The following is a 22,648-nucleotide window of genomic DNA, read 5'->3' as shown; positions in this document are numbered from 1 at the left end:
GAGATGCCCTTCACCACCCAGCAAACCTTCAGAACCTCCTGAGGATGCATCAGGTTTTCCAAGCAAAAAAAAAAAAACCCTTCTACTGCCAGGAATGACCCATCTGGGTCCTTTCTAACTTGGGATAGTCTATGGTTCTGCTGGATCCCGCTCTCAAGCTGACTCTGAGGATATAAGGAGGGGGAAGCCACTGTGCACTGAAGCACCTGCGAGACCTCAAGGTGTGCCTGGAGCCATGTGGAGCTGCAGGTTCTTGAAATGAAGCCCTTCCTGAATTGAGCAGAGCATAGCCAGGCCATCAGCAGAGGTTACTCTCTGTTTTCCTCCCAAGGGGAGGTAAAAAGAAGGTAGGAGAAAGAAAACAAAGTGCAAAAGCACAGCTGTTCACTTGCTTTGGTTTTGCTTCTTTGATGGCAGCTACCTTGGGGATCTGAGCTGCGCTTTATTCCCATTCTAAGATACCTGAATTGTTCAATTCAGATTCTCCTTGGAGAAAGCTTAGGGGAAAGCAAAATACTGCTTAAGCATGTCTCTAAAATAAAGAGACAAATTAAATCTGAATGTATATATTGTACAAGAGCTGGGTTTGTGACACTAATGTGACCAAAAATGGACACCCAAGCCTGGCTGTCCCACCTTCTGGCACTGCAGCAAACTGAATTCAGCAAGGAAAGAGAAACTGAACAGGGGCAATGCAAAATATCCTTTCTGCTGTGTTTATCTGACATAGGTAAACAAAGGGTCTGTGTGCAGAGGCTGAATGCTCCCTTGTGTTTCCCTAGTGTCCTGCTAAGGGAGAACTTAAGGTTGGGATGGGGGATCTGTTTGGGTGACACAACCTCATGGATGTTGTTTGCTCCTGGTGGCTCCCTTGTTGCTGCTTGAGGTCTGCCATGAGATCCGTGGCTGCCCAGCTGCCAGCAGAGCCAGGAGCTGTTACTGAGTGCCAAACAACAAGAAACCAATATGTCTCCTTTGTGCACTCACTGAGTCATAGAATGGTTTGGTTTGGAAGGGACATTTAAGATCATTTAGTTCCAACCACTCTGCTATAGGCAGGGACACCTCTTTCTAGACCAGGTTTCTTACTGCAGCCTGGGATGCAGTTCAGATGGAACTTCTTGTGTTCCAGTTGGTGCCCGTTGTTCCTTGTCCTGTAGCTGGGCACCACCAAAAGGAGCCTGAACCCATCCTCCATGGGGAGGCTGCTGTCAGTGCACCACCAAATGCAGGAGGGAGAACATTGCTTTCTCTGGGAACAAAAATGATAAGAGCAAAACCTGAGTAACCTTGGTTACCATGCTTTTATTTACGGTGAGCAGAATTGCTGATAGCCGAGGTCTCTTTCTTATATATATATATATATATGTACTGAGTACGCTTTGTACCCAAGGCTGTAAAGCAGCGGACACAACAATGAAGACTTTGGTACAGCAAGTGAAAGTGTTGGAAGTATGATGTCATGGTTTTAGCATCACTTCGGTGCTCTCGGTGAGGGTTTCAGCTCTTTGGTACAATGAGAAGCTGTTCCTTCTCTCTTTTGTTCTTGTCCTGCTCATGTCCCGTGGCTGTTTGTTCTCACAGCCCTGGAGGTGGAACATCTTTGGCTGCTGTCATGAAAATGCTAACAGGGTGCCCATGGTTGGATAGCTTTGTAAAATGGGTTAGTAGCTTAAATCCTTAATAATGTGGGATTTGGGAGATGTGTTTTGCCTGGTGCTTAGCCTGCCCAGGAGCTAATCTCTGCCATTACAGAAATGCCCTTTGCAGCTTTCCCACCAGCCTCCATCTCTGCGAGTCCTCTCTCCTGATACCTGTGAAAAGCTCTGCTCATCACCTCCTCCTCCCTTTTCCTGGGGCAAGGGGTCTTCACAGTCACCCGTGCCATTTCCTGAAAGATTTCCCAGATTAATCTTTTCCAGTTATCAATGGTGCCAACCTGGAGGGGACTGCACCTCTAGCCAGGTCTATCTCCAGTCCCTCTCACCTGCCAGCCTGCAGAGAGCAGGACACAGCCCAGCTTTCTCTCAAGCACATTTTGAACCCTTCCTCCCTCTCACTCAGCCTCCCAGCTGTATTCCTGGGGACTTGCTGAACAGAATTGCCCTGGCTTATGCGTCTCAAGTGACTGCATTAAAGAGTTTGGCTCAGCTTTGAGGAATGCCCTTCTTACATACATTCTTCTCGCCTATACCCATTCTTTTCTTTCATCTTTGCCACAAAATCCCAGTTGTCAGACTAGGAGGAAATGTTTGAAATTACCCTTGAAAGTCAGTGATGTTTCGTCTTTCTGTATTTTGAAGAAGCTTGGGCATTGCAAGGACTGCTTTTACAGCCACATTCTTTGACCTGATTGAATGAAATACAGCAGTTTTTGTGCCATTACCATACTTGTTGGATTCCTTTGATCACATGCAGCCATTTCAGCAGGTCTGGCCCTTTAAAAATCGGCCTCTTCTCTGAGGTAACAGCAATAGGATGAGAGGTGATGGCCTTGGTTGCGCCAGGGAAGAGTCAGGTTGGATATTAGGAAATATTTCTTCTCTGAAAGAGTGGTCAGGCACTGACACGACTGCCCATGAGATGGGGGGGTCACTGTCCCTGGAGGTGTCCAAGAACCATGGAGATGTGGCACTGAGGGACATGGTCAGTGGGCATGATGGGGATGGGTTGGGCTTGATGGTTTTTAGAGGTCCTTTCCAACCCATATGATTGTATGATTCTAAAGACATCAATTCCTACCCCAGTGTGGATATCCTACTGCAGATTGGTCCTACTCTTGCTACTGAAGCTGCAAGAGCAGCACAAGAAGCTGAAGAATACACAGGATGTATGGACACCTCAACTGTTACAGCCCCATAGTTATCCTATGGGGATATGTTATGACATATGTTAGTTATGACTAAACGAGTCATAACGTGGTTCTCCCTGATGACCAGTTTAACACAGATGTAGCACAAGGAATTGTGTAAAGGCAATGAGTTTGGACGCCATGCTTGGTTGACATCTCATGACTCTACACAAGTTAGCATTTTTAGTATGGGGATTTCAGGTTCAGCCCATCCTGGTATTACTTCCTTTTGACTTTACCTATGAAGGAGCCTCTTGCTGGTAGAGCTGAGCACAGCCCTTGTGTTTCTCTTCATGCTGTCCACAGCTCCACGTACACCTGGAGGCCTTCCAATGGCTTCCTGAACCAAGTTAGCTCAGAGCTAGGCATGTTTTATAGCTGCAGGTATGTGCTGTAATCCATCCTTACCTCATTTAATCCTGATGGGCAGAGGGAGTGAGAGGAGGAGAGACACACAGGAGCGTTCTTTCTCTTCCCATTGTTTTTTCATGAGTGATGCTTGCTCCAGGGCTGTTATTGTTGGAGAGGTGCTGCTGGTGCTTATTGCGAAGGCACTCAGAGATGGGGGTGTGGGCTTTGAGGTACGTACGCCTAAATCAGAATGACATTTAAGATGGGTTGCATGCTGTACCCAAGTGTGCATAGAGGGAAATGTGAGAGGGTGACTTCAGGTCCTTGAAGTAAAAAAAAAAAAAAAATCCCCTGTGGAAACATCGTTAAAATTCTGAGCACCTCTGGTAATTATATGTTGACATGAATTGTTTGGACCCCAAATCAAAGTAACGCTAACCTGGACCTCGGTATGATGGATAAAGAGGAATTAATTAAAGCTGAGTTTTCCCTGGAGGGGGGAAGATGGCAGTAAGGACTGAGAGTAATTTCTCTTGTCGACCATTTTGGTTTGCCATGCCAGAATTCTTCCACAGAATAAAGAAAAAAAGAAAAAGCAGTAGTTAAGAGAGTTTGCTGGTTCTGCAGATATAATTTCATGAGCAGTGCTGTCTGTGGGCAGTGTGCAGGTTGGGGAGCCCTGAGGAGCTCCCAGCAGGGAGCTGCAACACTACAGGTGAGGAGAGAGGGTCCATGCTGCTTACATTGCTCTTCAGCATTGCAGGCAGGCATTTCTCCTGTTTGCCACTGCAGGTGCTTCGCTTCATTCAGAGCAGTCCTTGGATTTTGCCACAAATCTTCCAACACATCAGCGTGGTTCCAGCAAGTTTGCTGTGAAATGCAGATCCTGGCACATCAGTTGTGCTGCCTGACTTCCAGGAAACAGAGAAGGTTCAAATCTATTTCAGCTTTTGCTACAGGTCAAGTTTAAATTGCTGGACTTGAAGAAAGCAGTCTCCCTTCCTCATCTATTGTGCATCCAAAATTAACCAGCAGTTCTTCCTTACTGCAGCCAGAAACCCCATTGCAAGCATGAAGAAGTATTTCTACTGCGTATTTTCCAGCCCATGGCCTCTAAATTTATCCAAACAGTAGCACCATCTCTAAGCATTGGATGATGTAATTGCTTTTCCTGCCTTTTACTTTAGCATGTTTTCTTCAGATGACGAATATGTGCTCCTCTGGATGTTGTGAGGGCCCTGCCCATCTCCTGTTTATGGTGCCTTGCAGCACATGCCAGAACCTAAGAGCAGTTGTCTGTGTTTTCCACTCTGCAGTTAGAAGCTTTGGCTGCAGAGTCACTTCCTTGCCTCTTCCCTCTCTTAATTTCGAGTCCTTGCTGCTCTTAAGTGTATATCTACATGTCAGCCTTAATAATGAAGACCTGGAAGATATTTTGAAGACGTGGTTGATAAAATACAGTATGTCCTTCCTTCCTTTCCCCCCTCCTCTGCCCAAGCACAGATTTTCTCTGCAAGGAGGTCCTCCTTTCTTTACTATATATTTACATTTTTTTGATGCTGTTGGCTCCGGCGTGGGCTTTTTTCTTTTTTTTTCTTTAATTGTTGTTGTTGTCATCCTCTCCAGAGAGAGAAACTGTGTGGTTTCCAAGTTCTTGAATAAATGTCAAACGAAGCATTCCAAACGATTATTCAAGCTGGTAATAAGCAGCGAGACATCCTTCCTGTAGAGAAGCTGAACAATGGTTTCCTCTGACAGAAGCAAAATATTAGGAGCCTTCCATATGTTGATCCTGATTTATGCGGCAGTAAGGTCTCCAAGAGGGATAGGAGGCCCCAGCAAGTATTTGGATATCCTGCGGGAAGAGGAGCTCTGCGTGTGACACCCAGACTCCCCCCAGCATGCCATAACGTTCTGGGAGTTCTGTCCGTGTCTCCACGTCCTTCAGTTTTAAGAACTTCTGCTTCCTCCCTTGGCTTTCTGCATGCTTTGCAGAGCACCCAGCTTACCCCGAGCGCCCCGTGGAGGCAGGTGGGCTGCATCCCACCTCAAATTCCAGCAGGACCTCCATGGAGGAGCAGCAAGGGCTGAAGCTGGCTGCCAGTCGGACCCGCATCCCCGCCGCCCCGCTGAACACCTCCCCTTCCCAAACAGAGCTGGGGTTCAGCTGTAGTGCCGTCTTCTCCCCCCCGAGGACTACAGCTCTGTGGGCTTTTGGCACTTTCACCCTGAAGCGGACCCAGCTCTGCTCCTGGAGGAGCCCCGTGCGTGGCTCTAGCAGCACGCATCCTCTCCTCCACAGGCTGTAGACCTTGGGGAAAGGAGGCCAGCACAGCTCTGAGAAACAGCGCACGATGTAGTCACAAATATGGACAAACTCCTTGTGGTCTTTGTTTCTCCCAAAAAGCCCCACTTTGTACATGCCCGGCTCAGGGAGCACGACGCACACGCTGACTTTAGACTTCAGGTGGGTGACCAGCACGTACCTCTCTAGGGGGTACTCAGTGCTGCTGACTTTGTCTTTGCTCAAGCTGGCGGTCACCTCGACGTCAGCCCGTGCGTGGAAGGTGATGTTGCACTTGCCCAGCTTGGTGGTGATGATGGGGTCGGAGTGGCTGGGGTTGGAGAGGCCGCAGCCACTGGAGCTGATCCCGCTCCCACAGTGCATGCTCAACCCCAAGGGGAAGAGCTCGTTCTGGTTGATGGGTCCTAAGCAACGAATAAGGAAATTGGCTGTGTTCCTGAAGGAGGTGCCTCCTAAATCTTTCACAAACACGGAGAGACGGTAGTAACCCTGGAATGGACAGAGGACGTGGCAACTCAGTTTCTTGTCCTCAGTTCGAGCGGCCAGACATTTCTTACTCAGAGTGGAATCTAAATCTTTATTCACCAGCTCATAGCTGGCAAGCAAGGGTCGGGACGTCCGGAGAGTCAAGAGCAAAGTCCCCTGTGGAGCAACAAGCAGCTCCCCTTTGTAGCTGCTTTCCTCAATGCCAAAATCTCTCACCTTTTGGTGAAGGCCCCAGAAATGAAAAGGGTTTTCAGGCAGTGCCTCCGCAGTGCGTGGCTCCAGGCACAGGATCTGATAGGAGCACACCCAGTTGTAAGGGTCCAGAGAGTCAGCGTGACGTGCAAAGATCATGAGGTCATACAGACCCTTGGTTGGGGGAATCACCTTGATAGTCACACTGTTCTCAGACACTGTCATCATCCCATGAGCAGTGCCTACATCCTCTGTGGTCATAGTGCCCTGGAGTTTGGAGAGCTGGTAGGTGAACTCTGTTGGATGAGTGCTCCCCAACATCACTGATGCCTCTCCATGGGCTGTAGGAGGATAAAGAAAACACCTTTAACAATCCTTCATCAGCAGTGTAGTACATTCTTATCTCAGACCCAGGTCTTTGGGGGTATGGACCAAAACTATCTGTGCAGGAGGCTGAGACCTGTTTCTCCCTCTCATTTTAACCCTAACTGCTAAAGGACACCAGTGAGATCCTTCCTTGCCTCCTACCATTTTTCTATCGTTGTTGCAAGAGAAATGTTGATAATATTAGGCCTGGAGAGAATAACAAAGAGTTACACTTTGGGTCCTGAGACACTCAGAACAAAGCCAGTGTCCCATACGGAGGCTATCATTGCATGGCTTCTTGACCTGGTGTTGTTCCTCTAAGCTGCAGGTCTTCTACTCTGGTATCAATCCAACAAAGCAACTGGGAGGATCAGAATTTCCCAGCTTGGTTGGTGGGAGATCCCATGATGCTGCCATGGGGTTGATTTTTTTTTTTTTTCTTTTTTTTTTTCCCTCATAATGATTATAATATCTTTCTAAAATTTGGCATCACTGTAAATCACAAATATCTACAAGCTTCTGGTTTGGAGTGAACTCTAACCATGTAGAAGAGGAGAAGAGAAAGTCCAGGAGGGGTGTGTAGGTATCGCCATCTGGTGCCTCTAGTGCCAGGAGGAGGCTTTCAGCTGGTCTGAGCCTGTGCTCGTACCCAGAACTGAAGCATCTCCAAGAGAAGTCCCTATGGAGGAACAGAATCACTGCTGTCACCACTCCATGTGTGCCACATCTTCGAATCGTAGACTATCCCAAGTTGGAAGAGTCCAGCAAGGATCACTGAATCCAACCACAGAAGACCACACAAGATTCAAACTCTTGTGTCTAAGAGCATTGTTCAAATGTTTCTTGAGCTCCAGCAGCTTGGTTTGCCGACCACTGCCCTGGGGAGCCTGTTCTATTCTAATTGCCCTCTGCTGCTTGCTATAGGAAACCCTCCCCAGCGCCTCCCATCTGCTCCTGGGCAGACGGGGTGGTTGGTTGGTTGGTTTTGCAGGGACAGGGCAAGGTTTCACAAGCCTCAAAGAAGATGGGGCCATCTAACCAGCAGGCTGCTTTCAGCACGTGGTGAGCTGCATCATCCCATGTACTGGGATGTACCAGGGGCTGCATGGCCATAAAACCCTACTTTCATGGTATTTTGTACTCTGTTGCTCTAGGTATAGGGTAGAGGATGAGGAAAAACCACCATAGAGGACAAGACATTGAGTTCTTCTGCCCCTGGAGCATCTCAGAGTGCTTCCCAGACACTGGCATACCGCGATGCGTTCTCCAACCCACCATCCTCAAGGTCTGTAGAAATCAAGCCTGCTCCTCATTACCCCATGCCCCTGAGCGCCCAGGGGGGGCTCATCTCATGTCCCGAGTGTGGCTGCTCCGCGTCGTCCCGTCCTCACCACAACATTTTTGCTGGAGAGAGGCGAGCGGTACGGAGCGATGGCACTGCGGGAGCCCGGGGGTGGAATCGGCACCCGCGCTGTGCGCGATGTTCATTTGTTTGGGGTGCTAACACAACATGACAAAAGCCTCCTTTTTCATGCTGAAAAAATCGTCCCTTGCTAATTACTGGATTGCGAAACATGTTTCATAATCTAATGAATAATGGGGCGACTGTTTTTTGTTGTTGTTGTTGTTGTTTTTTTCTTTCCCCCCCCCCTGTTTGTATCTGGATTTTTTCATTGTTTGCCCCACAGATCTTTCTTGGTAGGTTGAAACAGAGACGTGAAAAGAATGGGAAGGCTGGGTTTTATTTGTGCCTTGCCTGTTGAAGCTGTGACTTGGCTCACACAGTAAGTGCAAACAATTCTCTCCTGGCAAGTGTTCAGTGGAGACATTACTGATGACAGACTTTATTAACTGCAGGTTTTCTTGTTATTAAATTCCCTCTATGCTAGTTTCCGAAGCTGCTGGCCTGGCCGGCTGCATCATATTAGGATCTTTAGGAAGAAAGAAAAGAACAGAACATTGTATGCAGCGGAGCCAGCGATGATGAGATAGGGAAGCCAGCAATGTGCTTTGCTTTGGGAAGGGGACCCGAGGAGATAATTAATGGCTATGTTTAAAACAAACATTAGTTTGTTTTATTGGGTTAATTCAAGCCATCAGCTAAAGATTCCTGGTTTTCAGGGAGGCCAGGTGAAGCTGGAGGTGGGTTCCCATGTCAGCACCAGCAGCATTGCAGGAGGCCAATGTATGTTGCATTAATTGTTTGGGGGGAAAAAAGAAGTACAGGCGTGTTTCTAATTTCTCCAAGTCCTCTCTAAAAGTCTTCCCTGCCCCCTCCCACTCTAGATATTTGTATCTACAGCTTGCCACTGACAACTGCCTTTCTGTATGCAAAAGTTTTACAAAGCTCTAATTGCGTAGGACCAAATGCCATCCAGGTCTGCAGCTTAGGATGAGAGGTGTGATGGCCTTAAGTTGTGCCAGGGTTGGGTACTAGGAAAAAATCTCTTCTCCAAAGGAGTGGATTGGCAGAGCTGCCCAGGGAGTGGCGGAGTCACTGTCCCTGGAGGTGTTCCAGCACTGTGGAGATGTGGTACTGAGATCAGTGGGCATGGTGGGATGGGTTGGGGTTGTACTTGGGGATCTTGGTTGTCTTTTCTGACCTTAATGGTTCTACGGTTTTACCAACTCTAAAGGTTCAAATCACGTTACCAATTAAAGGGGCTGAGTTTACAGAGTCTGATATTTCCTGAAAATCAGGTCCTGTTGCAAGGTGTTCCCATTCCAGATCCCATCAGATAGTGGTTTGTGGGAGGAACCCTGGCTGAAAGCTTTTCAGCATTTTACAGAGATGGGAGCTGTTCAAACGTAATAAAGCAGGAATTGATCCACAGTAGCTGAAAAGGGAAAATAGGTTTTACACCAAAGATCTTGAGCATTCTTGTACTCAGATTGTCTTGAATGTTTAAGATGCTAGTTTCCTGCCATTGACCTAGATCAATGTAATCATAATTTTGCATCAACAAAAGCAGACCTCTGCCTTGATTTGCAATCTGGATTTGTAATTTGGTGTTTTAAGCACACTTCTGATATGGCTCTGGATGTTGAGGCTAATGGCAGTGGTTAAATTGTTCAAGTTAGGCTTTAGGCCCAGGAAAGCTCTTCTCTCCACAAGATGAAAAAATAACGGGGGAAAAAAAGGGCTGGCAATTTTTAACGTTCTAATGGGAAAATCTCATTTCATCTCAGTTTTAGAGGAAAAAAGGAAAACTGCCCATAGCCCAGGTCGGCCAGTGAGTTCTATGGTTGTGGGACAGGATTTCCAAGGGGTGTAGAGCAGTGGTGCACTGGAATGTGCTTTACTTTGTACCCTTAAATATTCTTCCCAGGAAATTTTAGTTCATGGCATCTAGTGGGCTATCAAGGGCCAAAGCCCTCAGCTGCTGCTAGACTCCATTCCTATGTCTTTTGGCTATGAAGAACTGAAGAAAGGGACGAGAGAGAATAACAAAACACTTATTTTTCCTCATTCTTCCCCTTGGGCTTTTCTACCACAGTTAATGATATTTTGTGAGAGTCCATGTTCTGCAATTTATCACTTTGGCATGCAGATCAAGGGGCTGGTTGGGCTGTTGATCTCGATCTCCTGTTTTTCCTCTGAGGCTACAACCTTTGTGTTACTTGGTTGTGTGCCTTTGAGCTCCCTCGTGGCTGGGACCTGAAAGGGGTTCTTCAGCCTCCCCATCCTTCCATTTAGATTCATAGGGTCACCAACGCTGGAAAAGACTTCCAGATCATCCAGTCTAATCATCCACCTACCCAGCATTTTCCACTAAAGCACGTAAGCACGTCCCTCAGTACAACAACTAAATCTTTCTTGAACACCTCCAGGGTTGGTGACTCCACCACCTCCCTGAGCAGCCCATTCCAGCATCTGATCACTTCTTCAGAGAAGTTTTCCCTAACAACCAACCTGAACCTCCCCTGGTGCAACTTGAGGCCGTTTCCTCTAGTCCTATTGCTAGCTACATGAGAGCGGAGGTTGACCCCCTTCTTGCCAAAACCTCCCTTCAGGTAGCTGTAGGCAGCCGTGAGGTCTCCCCTGACCTCCTCTGCTCCAGACTAAATAATCCCAGTTCCTTCAGCCATTCCCCATAAGACTTGTTCTGCAGACCCCTCACAGCTTTGTTGCCTCTCTCTGAACATGCTCCAGGGCCTCAATGTCTTTCCTGTAGTGAGGGGCCCAACACTGAACACAGTACTCAAGGTGTAGCCTCACCAGTGCTGAGTACAAAGGGATGATTACTTCCCTGCTCTTGCTAGCAACGCTATTTCTGATACAATCCAGGATGCCATTGGCCTTCTTGGCCACTTGAGCACTCTCCTGGCTCACGTTCAGCCAAGCATTGGCTAACACCCCTGAATCATTTTCCTCCATGCAGCTTTCCAACCACCCTGCCCCAACCCCACAGTGTTGTCTGTGGTTGTTGTAGGCGAAGTGCAAGACCTGGCACTTGGTCTTGTTGAATTTCATCCCACTGGCCTCAGCCCAGTGATCCAGCCTGTCCAGATCCTTCTGAAGGGCTCCCAGGCAGATTGGCACTACCTCCCAACTTGGTGTCATCTGAGGAGTTACTGAGGGTGCACTCAATGCCCTCATCCAAGTCATCAATAAAAATACTGAAGAGGACAGGCCCCAGTACCAACCCCTTGGGAACACCACTCGTGACTGATTGCCAGCTGGATTTGACTCCATTCACCACTACTTTCTGGGCCTAGCCATCCTCCTTACCACGTTTCTCACAGATCAGAATCACACTGGCAAGCCTACAATCATAGAATCATAGAATAGCCTGGGTTGAAAAGGAACACAATGATCATCCAGTTTCAACCCCCCTGCTATGTGCAGGGTCACCAACCAGCAGACCAGGCTGCCCAGAGCCACATCCAGCCTGCCCTTGAATGCCTGCAGGGATGGGGCATCCACAGCCTCCTTGGGCAACCTGTTCCAATCCTCTGAGTCCTCGCCACTTGACCAGGAACTCTGATAGATGATGGAAAGCGGCTTTCCACACTGGGGCTTTATGGCCCTTGGTAGAAGACGAAGTCCCTTCCCTGGCATGCTCTGAGCTTCTGCAGTGGAGAGGCACCATAAGATCTCTTTGTAAAGGTATCACCAGCCTCTCAACTATTCCCAATTTCATTGGATTTGTGCAGCTTCTTGCTGCTCCAAAGGTAGCAACAGCCCATTTCAGCAATGTCCAGTGTCCTGGAAATATTGGAGGATTTTCTCTCCTAGGTAAGTAATAAATCCTCCTAGTCAAAATCCTCCTGGTGGGCCTTGCTGTACATTCATTTTCTGTAAGCCTGACTACAATCTGAGATAGCTTTACCTCCTGTCTGGCTCTGCTGATAAACTAAACTGCAGGAAAAATCTATATGCACATGAAACCATCTAGGGCAACAGACGTACAAAATGTGTCCAAAAAATACATGTATCTGTCATGTCACGATGCATCTGACCTGAAAAACTGTCAGAAAACTACAATCAAGGAAAAACAACTCCACCTCCCTTTCAGAATGTGGGACGTGACTGTTTCAGGCCATGTTTTGTCTGGGAGCGTCCCTCCCCATCTGGTGAACACAATGAGGATTGTGTCTCAGGTATCTTGAAACTATTTTGCTACTGTTGGCCAATTTAGAGGGGAAAAGCCATGCACAAAAGGGTCTAAGTGATTTGGCTCCATTAGCTATGATTTATGAATCCTAATTCCCAGTTTACTAATCGCAGTATCACACAATGGCCATGACTCCAGAAATTGCTTAAATATGTTCCTCCGCTCTACTGGATGTTAAACCTGTGCTTAAAAATAGACCATAGAACGGCTTGGATTGGAAGAGACCCCAAATATCAACAGGTGGTCCATTTTTGAATGAGAAACATCCTCAATTTGGGCTTCTTAAAAGCAAGCTAGGATTTATATTACTCAGATTTACCCCTTGCTCTGTATTTACCTGTTCTGAGGAGGGAAGTGTTCGGAGAAAGGAGGCAGAGCTGAAGTCTGAAAAATTCTGAAGTTTTAAACACTCTCTGCTCAAAGTCCTCCCATGAGATGGGGGGCTGCAGGAGCTGCCACGCAGGGTCCTCCGGCCAGTGGGTCTCAATGAAGTGCTCAGGGTCGGTGAGGAAGAAGAAATCATCATGCCTGCAAGGGGAGCGAAGGGGATGTTATGGAGGGAGCAAGAAAACACTTTGCATCCAGGGCAGTGATAATGATGTACCTCTGTATGAGAAGTTCCCCCACACCATCAGAGTGGAACCGACATCAGTAAGGAAGGGCCAAGCTTTCGTTTAGACTTTCCAGATCAACTACGTTATAGTACTTAGTAGTCTTGCTTTCCACATACCCAGTCCTGTGACCTCTTCCAAGAGTTCACCCATATTTTGTTTTGTTTTGAAGAAAAAATGCATCACAAGTTGAATGTGCTCAACCTGACCTAGGTACCACCTCTGCTTAGGCATTTATTGAGTCAACCTTCTCCCCTGTGTTGGGCTCATGGTGGGAAGCCTTGTTGCATCTGTTGATCTGATGGTTCTGAGAACACTGACATTCAGCCTGCCCAGCCAGCACCAGATCCTCTAAGGGATGGACCCACAAGAAGCCGTTATCTCTGCCTGTTGCCATAGGTGATGTTTTAGTCTGCTTCTGCTCAGTTAAAAGCAGCCCATACTCCCTGGCATTATAAACTGTTCTCAGCAAGATAATTACCCACTAGAAATTCCACAATTATTTCATTATGCATTATTAGGGAGAAAAAAAGAATTAAAAATGTCAAGCCCATAATGTAGTTAATGGAAATTATTAAATTGTATAAATAACCTCTGTGAGAGTCATTATTTGCTTAGCATGGGCTAAGAAATCTCATGTCTGGAGCCACATCAGAGCAAAGTTTCTGTAAAAACAAGGATTTGTTACGTCAAAAGTGACACTGGCCACAAATAAAATAAGTTGGTGGGGAGTGGAGGTGGTTATCACCTGAGAAGTTGCCACTACAGCTCAGGAAGTAAGGCATTGGATGTAGTAGGTGTTTATGTGTAGACTGTCTATTTTTGCACGGGGTTCCTGAGCAACCACTATGGTAAAAAGTGGACCATCTTCAAGCAGTATCTGGGGATGCACTTGAAACGAGAGCTCAAGGCCTGGCAAATCTGGTAAGTAAGGGTCTACTAGAAGGTATGGGATGGCCATTTCTGAGGTCAGGTTGAGCCTTGCTCACTTGCATTAAGAAACATGTCTCCAGAGGTGGTGGGATGAGGTTGTCTCACCTGGGCACAAACAGCCTGTTCTCTGTGTCCACAGTGCCTGCGCCCCAACAGGCATCCAGGAGCCACCACTGTCCTTCCAGCTGCACTGCGTTCCACATGTGGCTGCTCTTCTGTTGCTGGCACTGCCGACCTCCACGGGCACACGGGCCTCGGCTGAACCCCGGGATCTCCACACTGCTCAGACCTGCCTCCCTGCCACGGAGAGAAAATAGGGGAGGTAACAGCACACCAAACACTGCTTGGTACCTGCTTTTTGGAAACCAGCCCAACTTCCGAGGTAAGTACAACCTCCCTAAAGCCAAGGCCCTGCTCCGCTTGTGCCAGATGTTGGCCAAATTCACTCTTCAACAACCCTCCCTGCTCACTCCAAACCCTCATTCCTTGCATCTCTGATTGTAGTTGATTTGCCAAACTCATATCTCTGCTCCTCCATTCAAGCAGAAAAGAAGGGAGGCAACTGCAGTGCCCACAGACACGGTGGGGAAATGGTTTAAGCATCTGCTGGAGTTCAAAAGTATCTGAACAGTGGTCTCAGATACATGGTCTGATTTTTGGGTGGTCCTGTGTGGAGCCAGGGGCTAGACACAGCGATCCTTACTGGTTCCTTCCAACTTGGGATGCTCTATAATTCTGTGCCATTTGTGGGGTAGTGCCCATCCTATCTTAATGTTCCCCCCTCATATCTTCAAGGCAGCAGGAGGAGAAAGCCCAAGGCGAGTTTTACCTGCACATTTCCCAGCATAAATGAGCATATCCAGAACACACAGCTCTCCCCGTCTGCAGGACCTGCTCTGGCATGTGGATCTTCTGAGAGAGCCCCAGGAAGCCATCCACATCATATTCTAGGAAAGGGAGAATACCACCCAATCTCAGGCTAATGTAAGGATTTATTAGTTCCAAAATGAACCCATTCCTTCTCCTGCCCAACCCTGTTTCTCTGTCTACCCTCCCTGGAAGCCATGACAGCTCTTCTCCCAATCATTATTCAAGAGTTTGACAATTCCCCATATGAGCAAAGAATTGCTAAAGCCTTGGGGGAATTGGGTTCTCAGTGCATGTAAACAGTGGTTGCGCCATTCAAGTGAGGTACAGTGACAGTCATATTGTCTTGCACACATGGATGTAGTAGGGTAAAGTAGCACGAAGTGACTGCATTGTGCAGAGACCCCGCTGTCCCCAGATGACTGCTAGAGGCATAGCTCAGTTGCCTTGAGTTTGCACCATGCACGCATTGGGAAAATGCCCTCCAATGCATTGAAGCTGAGAACTTTACTGGTGTCTCTTTGGATTTGGTGCTCACGTGGTGGCTTGTGCCTTAAAGCAGGTGTCACTTTCAGTATGGAGGCTCTCAGTTTGCAACCAGTCCCCATCCCAGGCACCTTCCCAAAGTTGAGAGGGGAATATTGGAATTTGTGGTTGCAAGAAAAACATTGTAGAATCTATTCTGCAGGACACGAAGAGCCAAAATCCAAGAGGTTGCATTCAAGGAAAGGGCTCTGAGCTCCACCACGTGACTGCGAAACACTGGGACCAGACTTACCAATGTTATGGCAAAGCCAGAACCATATGGCCCGCACCATCTCCAGTTTGCTCTGGGATTTGGCAGTGATCAGGGGAACGATGGCCTGGACCGACATCGTGGCGTGCCCCGATTTCAGCTGCAATGGAGAAGACAGGTGAGATAAAGGCACTCTTGGTGTCATAACTGCATGGGTCAGTGGCTGCTGAGATGATGGCCTTGCTGGAAGGAAAAGTACATCACAAAGACCACAAAGCTCCACTTCTCTCCCTCTAGAACTGGAAATCCAAAAATTTGGATTACGGTAGAACATTTCTCCATTTTCCTATGCTTGGCCTTAAGGACTGGAGTTGCTGTTTGGTGGAAATGAAGGTGGCATTTCCCATTTCTTTGCCCAGAAGGTCTTGTGGTAGCTATTTCTCTAGTGGTGTAAATCTGCAACATTCTAGGGGAATCTGCATCTTCTGGTGGAAGTGGGTTTCCAACCCCACACCAAATAACATCTCAGTGTGTTGTCCCTGGAGGTATTTAAGAACCATGGAGATGTGGCACTGAGGGACATGGTCAGTGGTCATGGTAGGGGTGGGTTGGGGTTGGGCTTGGGGATCTTAGAGGTCTTTTCCAACCTGTATGATTCTATGAGTCTATTTGTGCAGAAGAGAAGCATCTATGTGTATCAGATCCTCTTCTTGACACTCTGAAAGCAGTCAAACTCATGCCCCAAAATGGGTGGAAGGAATTGCTTCTACCACTACAATTTCACCTATTTCTTAATCCAAAGAAAGATTTTCTGCCCCTTTCCTCCCATTCACTCATCCACATTCCTGGGCTCTTCCCTCTTTTGTGCTAGCACAAATATTTTTAGCAGTAGATTTTTCTTCCACTGGGCTATATTTAGTCCAGCTCAATTCTACAACCTCCTGCCCCTGCTGTTTCGTTCCTCAATGACTTTCCTGCCCTAACCAAAGCTGGAAATCTCTTTCTTTTTGCGTATGGGAAATGTTGCATTTGTAACAGCTGAATATTTTCCTTGTGATGCTGTGTTTAAAAATGAAGATGCGACTAGAGAGCAGTTATTTTAAAATGATGGTGCTCTTGCTGTTTGCTTGCATTTCCATTATCATGTTGTCATGATTGTGCAGCTGCTGGGCAAATAAGTAATGATAATTACTCCCAAGGAAGAAAAAAAATGTACTCATCCAATAGATACCTAGCTACCTGCTTCCCCGTTGGCACATCTTGGTGCAAAATTCAGTCTGTGAAATTCTGTTTCAATCAGAAATGGCAAACTTAGGTCCTAGATTGAGAGTTACAACATCCCCAGGTGATCCTGGTCCTGAATACTCCTAAGACTCCTGAAGAATGGGTCAGAGCGTCTCAGTTCATGAGAACTGCTGGCTCTGCAGATATTTGGAGCAGGCCCTGATGTGGGTTCATGGAAACAGTCTCCAGGCTATTCCTAGGTGTCCAGAAAAGGGGTCCAGCTCTGCACCTATACTGCCCGGGGTCTTCCATCAAATCCCCCATGAATAGAGAGGCATGGGGAGAGGGGAAAATCCTACATTCCCAGGGCACCAACAGCAAAGCAGCATCCGCCACCAGAGATGCAATACTCAGTGAGCTGCTCTGTTGCTGGTCTTGGCACTTGTAAATCCCATCTAGGGAAAAAAGGCCAGGTGCATCAGATTTTAATTCAGCAAGAACCTTGGATAAACAGGGAAACAAACTGTTCCCATTGCCTTACAGGTATTTTCAGTTGTTTATTATCCTCTCTCTCCACTCTTCCAGCTTCCTCCCCCTCTCTTTTCCTCTTAATAGACTTGGTAGACTCTGAAACACAACAGCATTCTTCTTCCCAAGGGATTTTAGCCTCGGGCTAGGTAGAAATTGCAGGTTTCAACTCTAACGAAGAGCACAATTATTCCTTGTACCTCTTCACTCTCACTAATGAGTTGACATGTAAGCTGTGAGTTCACTGCCCAGACAAATTGTGCTGCCCCTGGGGGAGAAATTGAAGCAGCAGTGTGTGGTTCAGGTAACAGGAATTAAGAGTTTGATGCCTTCCTTCTGGGCTCCCAAGCACCCAGAAAGGGGGAATATCATATAGCAGGGCACAGACTGAGATGAGGACACAACTGAAGCCTTCTGCTTAAGAAAAATAAGACTCAGGCTGCCACATATATGAAGAGATTGCTGGATACAGCTCGACTGTGGCTGTTGTTGGCTGTGTGTGTTTTTCTGTGCATTCTGGTCACTGGCTCCTATCTAGCTAAACACAGCCTGTCCTGCCTTGGGGTATCCCGTGGCCCCTTTCTCTCCCCATTGAGCCCTTCAGAAGGGTCTCCAGGTAGAACCCTAATACAGTCCTGCTTGGTGTCCTGGCACAGAGACCTTTGGCCATAGTAACTTCACCCCCCAGGTTCTTGAGGTCACTGGGCACCATCTTGTCATCAGAACATAGGCTGAAAGTTGAATATTAGGACATGGATCTGCTGAGAGACTGCAGGACCTACCTGCTGGCTCACATGGAGGACGTGAGTGTCTATATGGCTGAAAACATTTGTGTCAGTGAAGAGATCTTTTCTGGTCTTTCTTTGGGGTTTTTCAGTCTGATTCTCTTTTAAGCTGAGTCCTTCCTGGGGAAGGAGAGCTGGAGAGGAGTTTCCTGCAGTCCTAGATGATTTCTGCAGTAGCTTTGGGAAGGTGCTGCTCTCTTTGGTGCTGTTGCTAACTTTATTGGCCCAAAACAAGAAAATATCCTTGGACGGGGAATCCTTGGGCTCATTTCTCACTTTTTGCACAGCTGAGGCTTTCTTTAATACCCCATCCTTGTTCCTGTTTGCATTGCTGTCCTGGTGGGGGATTTTCTCTGAGCTATTGAGGTTGATCTCTTCAGAAACATGTCCCGGGCTAAAGCTGCCATTACAGACATCCGACATCTGAGCTCCCCTCTGACCAGGCAAGAGGTCATCTGCCTGGGATGGCATCGTGTTTTCTTCATGGTTCTTAGGATGGGCCCATTCTGATGTAATTTGTGTGGGCTGTTTTTCATGGTGGTCCCCATTCCTGGAGTGTGGGGAGAGAATCAGCTCTCTGGCTTTGATGGTGTGGGTTTTGGATGGCTTGGATCCATCATGGCTGGTCTTCATTCGTGCAGTGGGCAAGGGAGGAAGAAATCACAAAGTCTGTGGATGGAAAAGCAGATGAGTTTTTTTTACAAAAGAAGCCCACCAGTCAGTATGGTTGGTTGTTTATAGTGAATGGGGATCTGGTCAATGGGAGTTAGCCAAAAGTAGAATCATAAAATTGATGGAATTGGAAGGGACATTTAAAGCCCAGCTCAGACCAATCACAGAGCATTTCTCCTTGCCCCCAGAGGCAGGAATCAAGGAGAGCAAGGAGTTAATGTAATTAGTGTTTCGGTGCTCCAAATAAGTTCATCTTTCAGCAAATCTTTCCTTTTCCCCAACCTCCCACCCAATGTGTTTTTTATTTGCTGGGATTTGCTTCTGCCATTCAGGGCTTGCAGAAATACTGTCACCCTTTACTTCATAGCTTTGCACTTGAAATGCAGCTGAGACGAGTGAGAAGCCTGCAGGAGAAAACAGGTGACAAAGTGGGAGGTGGAATCCAGGACTGATGGGGTTATTGGGTTAAAGCTGTGGGCTGAGCCAGCTCTCACGTGCCCTCAATGTTTGCACAGCGCTCTCTGGTTTTATCTTGGTTTAGCTCCCGTTAGCTGTTGTTGTTTTTAATCATGAAATGACTATTTGTGCCATGCAAATAGCAGAGCCTGCTGTGAGCCACTTAGTGTCGTCCAGAACTGTCACTCTTCACATCCAGCCTCTCCCACGCTGGCTTTTCAACATCTGTGCCAGGCGCTGGCCTCGCTCTTCCAGGAAAGCGAGATGTCAGTCATCCCTGATTTTCCTCTCTCTGCTTTGGATGAGGCTTGTGAGTGTAGGACAGCCTCATCCAGATGGGATAATACTCCATGCTCACCAATTACAGGCTGCTGAGTGGGGTCACCGTCCCTGGAGATGCTCCAGAACTGTGGAGATGTGGCATTGAGGATCAGTGGGCATGGAGAGATGGGTTGGGGTTGGACGTGGTGATCTCAGAAATCTTCTCCAACCTTAATGATTCTATGAGTCTGTCCTCCATGCCCTGTGCATGAGATATTTGCCTTTGCAGGGCTGCTGTGGGGTTTCTGTACTGCCCGTTGAGGTTGTACATTCCCTATTTACTCCCAGTCCACAGAGACAAACTGTTAGTGCCCAGCTGTTGACACTTTCGAGTTGTCCTTGTGCATGCGCAGGCACCCACTGTCACAGGCACAAAGGCATTTCAGCTGCCACTTTTTAAGTGAGCAACAAGAGGCCACTTCTGAGCCCTTCGTGGCCATTACCTGACATGAACCAGCACTGACCAACTCAAAAGATAAATCCCAGCAGGTCCTGGGAGCTACAGCCTTTCTCAATTTGCTTTGGCAGGGCTTGGAGACCGGTTGGTTTGCTAAGCCCAGTTTTTTGCCCCAACCCTTCTTTCTCACTCTGAGCACACCTCCCTGTGATGCCTTCATGTTTGGGATGGGAACCAAGAGGGGCTGCTGTGCACGACCACTTAGAAATAGTGGAATAGCCCATAGGACTGAAGATGGACCTACCCACGTGCTCAGTCTTATTTTAAAATATCAGAGATCTTTCACTGGGGATGAAAACAAGCATTTTATTTCAATCCTATACCACTCATACATTTAGGGCTTTAAAAGAAATTTAAGGGAAAGCATCACGTTGACATCTCTGAAGTTTTCTCTCCCCTTGCCTTAAACTGGATCCTTCAGACACAGCCCACCTCAGAAATCCCTAAATCATTGCTTACTGGAAGCTGGAGAAGGGAAGAATAGAGGAGTGCTGCTTTCTTACTTTTCCCCCCAAATTCCATCCAGCATTACCCCAGTGATACCACCACATTAATCCATGAAAAGCCAGCTTTAGAGGTGCTGTTTCATTCCCGAGTTGCTGCTGCGGGGGGCAACGAGAGCAATCTTCTCTGATTTGAATGGAAGAAGAACTCTGGGGACGGTTGTGCTATCAGCAGGCTCTCAGCTTTGTTCCTGGACTGCCCTGACCATGAGTGTGACTCTAAAGCATCATGTTATCACCGGCTGCTCTGTGCAGTTTCGATGTCAGGAGGATGGAAATTTGCAACCGTGGCAGCTTAAAGATATCAAGGGTCAAATAGAAAATCTCCACAATAGGAGCAAAGTGAGGCTGCCCAACATCTCTGCAGCATTCTCCTATAGGAACTGGACTGGCAGGGCATGCAGAGGGGATGGAGAATGCCATGGGTTGGGGGGAGGTGATGGTGGTCAGGGGACGGGAAGAATCAGAAGGACCAGAAGAGAAAAGCAATGCCAGACTCCATTCCCATCAGGTGAGGACATGGCATATGAGGAAATGGATGGAGGAAAGAGAACTTCTGCAGAAGAGTGACAAAAAAAGATGGGAAATAACCCCAAATGGAGCTGATTCTACTCACCCTGTTCACGAACTGGCCGCAGCTCCCCACTTCTTGCAGAAGGCAGGCAGCTCCCAGCAGCCCCATCCCTTATATACATGTGCCAGCACAGGGATGGCTCTGTTTTTTGCTCATGTCAGGAAGGCTAAAAATACTATAAAGAGCCTGCAAGCAAGCTAAGGTTGCTGCCTCCAACCAAAGCCTGGCACTTCTGCAATGTATGGCCTGGAGTGTATTTACAGGGAGATAGAGAGGGAATAGACTTTCTCTTATCAACATCCAACCTTTGGCAGGGCAGCGGGGACTGACTGCCTGCCAGCTCTTGCAGCTGCCCGTAGGTTTGGGTGTTGCTGCAGCCTTGCTCCTAATCTGGGCACCTTTTGCTTCTCTGTAGGTTTTTTTCCATAACTTTTGGTACCTTGGGAAATCTTCAGTGCACATCGGGAACAGGAACAGCATCTCATGGAGATGAGCAATAATTTGCAGCGTGGATGTTGGAATATTGTTCTTGGTTATTATCTAGCTATGTTCCACTAAGTGGCATCGTATCCCTTGTTTCTGTCTCTCTCATTTCAGCTCCGTCTCCTGATATTGAAACTTTTCTTGATCAAGCAGGAAACAATAAGGGGGGAAATAGAATTGCCAGCTGAATGGGTGCCTATTCTTGGAACAAAAATTCCCAGTATTTGGCTGAAAGAGGGGAGGAAAAAAAAAAAGAGAGAGAAAAAGATTTCTTCTGGAAAAGAGGGGAGATTTTGTGTAAACTGTGCTGAGATCTCAGTTCCCAAGCTCATCCCCTTTGCCTGGGGTGCAGAACCCACAGCCTCCTCATGCATCTGTCTCCCCCTGCTCCCCTACTTGGTGTGGGGTTGGTGTCATTTAGGAGGTGGCCAACCCCACACCCAGCAGCTGGAGAGCACACAACATTTCATTTGTATGCCAGCATTGAGACCATCCTAATTTGTAGAAAATTTTCAAATTTTCACAGGGATTTTCACAGGGAGCAGAACTTGGCCCAGGAAGCTGCAGGAGACAGTGGTGGATCTTTGGGGTAAGAGTCTGCAATGCCATAGCATAAAGATGTTTCCAGTTGCTTATGGCCATTAATTGGGTCTGCTTTGCAACGTGACTCTCCACCCATCTCTATCCAATCCAGAGGTTACTGATGGTGCTGCAGAAGTATCCAGAAGGCAAAGGATGATAATAAATGTGGCTGTGGGACTCTTGCTAGATGAGACAGGAGTGGGCACTTAGTGTTACCTTAGATAACAATGGCCAGTCATTTATTGCCTATTTCCAGAAGTGAATGGAAAGAGAATTGAGATTTAGAAAGAGTTGACCTAATCAAGGCAAGGACCTAAAAATACTCTTGCAGAATTGTTTTGCATGTGAAATAAAGGCAAATTTGCATCAGCCAAGCCCAGATGAGAGGCAATGGCTATAACCCTGTGTGGGTACAGGGGCTGTGTGGGTGGACAGGAGCATGGATTATAAACACCATGTGGAAGGAGTGCAGGCACCAGATGTTCAAGAAGAAATGTCCATTCCAAGTAGGGCTGTTTCTGATTAGATCTTCACGAAGAGCAGAAGAACAGATATCTATGTGGAGGTGTAGCTATAGATGTGTCTTCATGGGCTGGGCCAAGGCAAATTTATCTATGCTGTCCTCACCGTGGCTGTGCTGCATGGTTAGAGGGCTGACAAATAGTCCTGTTGGGTTGGGTGTAGCCCTTGGCCACATGCATCCCTGGAAAATGGCATCACTATTGGAGAACAAGGATAAATTTCTGG

The 22,648-nt window shown here is 47.4% G+C and overlaps 2 protein-coding genes across 2 annotated transcripts in view; both read right to left on the bottom strand.

The window, feature by feature from the left end:
- PTPRA (protein tyrosine phosphatase receptor type A) overlaps nt 1-22,648 on the bottom strand; it is a 553,533-nt gene that overhangs the window by 30,961 nt on the left and 499,924 nt on the right. The gene's annotated exons all lie outside the window — the stretch shown is intronic.
- Nucleotides 1,286-20,987, bottom strand: LOC125692720 (kyphoscoliosis peptidase-like). Its single transcript, XM_048943625.1, has 7 exons — nt 20,879-20,987; nt 17,851-18,522; nt 15,359-15,476; nt 14,543-14,660; nt 13,819-14,010; nt 12,507-12,697; nt 1,286-6,526 (listed from the first exon to the last, which is right to left on the bottom strand). The coding sequence occupies exons 2-7, from the start codon at nt 18,484-18,486 to the stop codon at nt 5,208-5,210; spliced, it is 2,574 nt and encodes an 857-aa protein (XP_048799582.1). The 5' UTR covers nt 18,487-18,522; nt 20,879-20,987; the 3' UTR covers nt 1,286-5,207.

This window comes from Lagopus muta, chromosome 4 (assembly GCF_023343835.1).
Source record: "Lagopus muta isolate bLagMut1 chromosome 4, bLagMut1 primary, whole genome shotgun sequence".
In the NCBI taxonomy this organism is placed as follows: Eukaryota; Metazoa; Chordata; class Aves; order Galliformes; family Phasianidae; genus Lagopus; species Lagopus muta.
Note: the sequence above shows the minus strand (reverse complement) of the source record. Positions and strands in the feature narration are given on the sequence as shown.

Bases quoted from the DNA above. Each gene is read 5' to 3' on its own strand.
- LOC125692720 (XM_048943625.1), bottom strand. From the start codon at position 18,486: ATGAAGACCAGCCATGATGGATCCAAGCCATCCAAAACCCACACCATC. The intron at 15,477-17,850 runs GTAGGTCCTGCA...TCTCCATTGCAG, and splicing joins TCCTCCATGTGAGCCAGCAG to CTGAAATCGGGGCACGCCAC. The intron at 14,661-15,358 runs GTAAGTCTGGTC...TCCCTTTCCTAG, and splicing joins CTGGCTTTGCCATAACATTG to AATATGATGTGGATGGCTTC.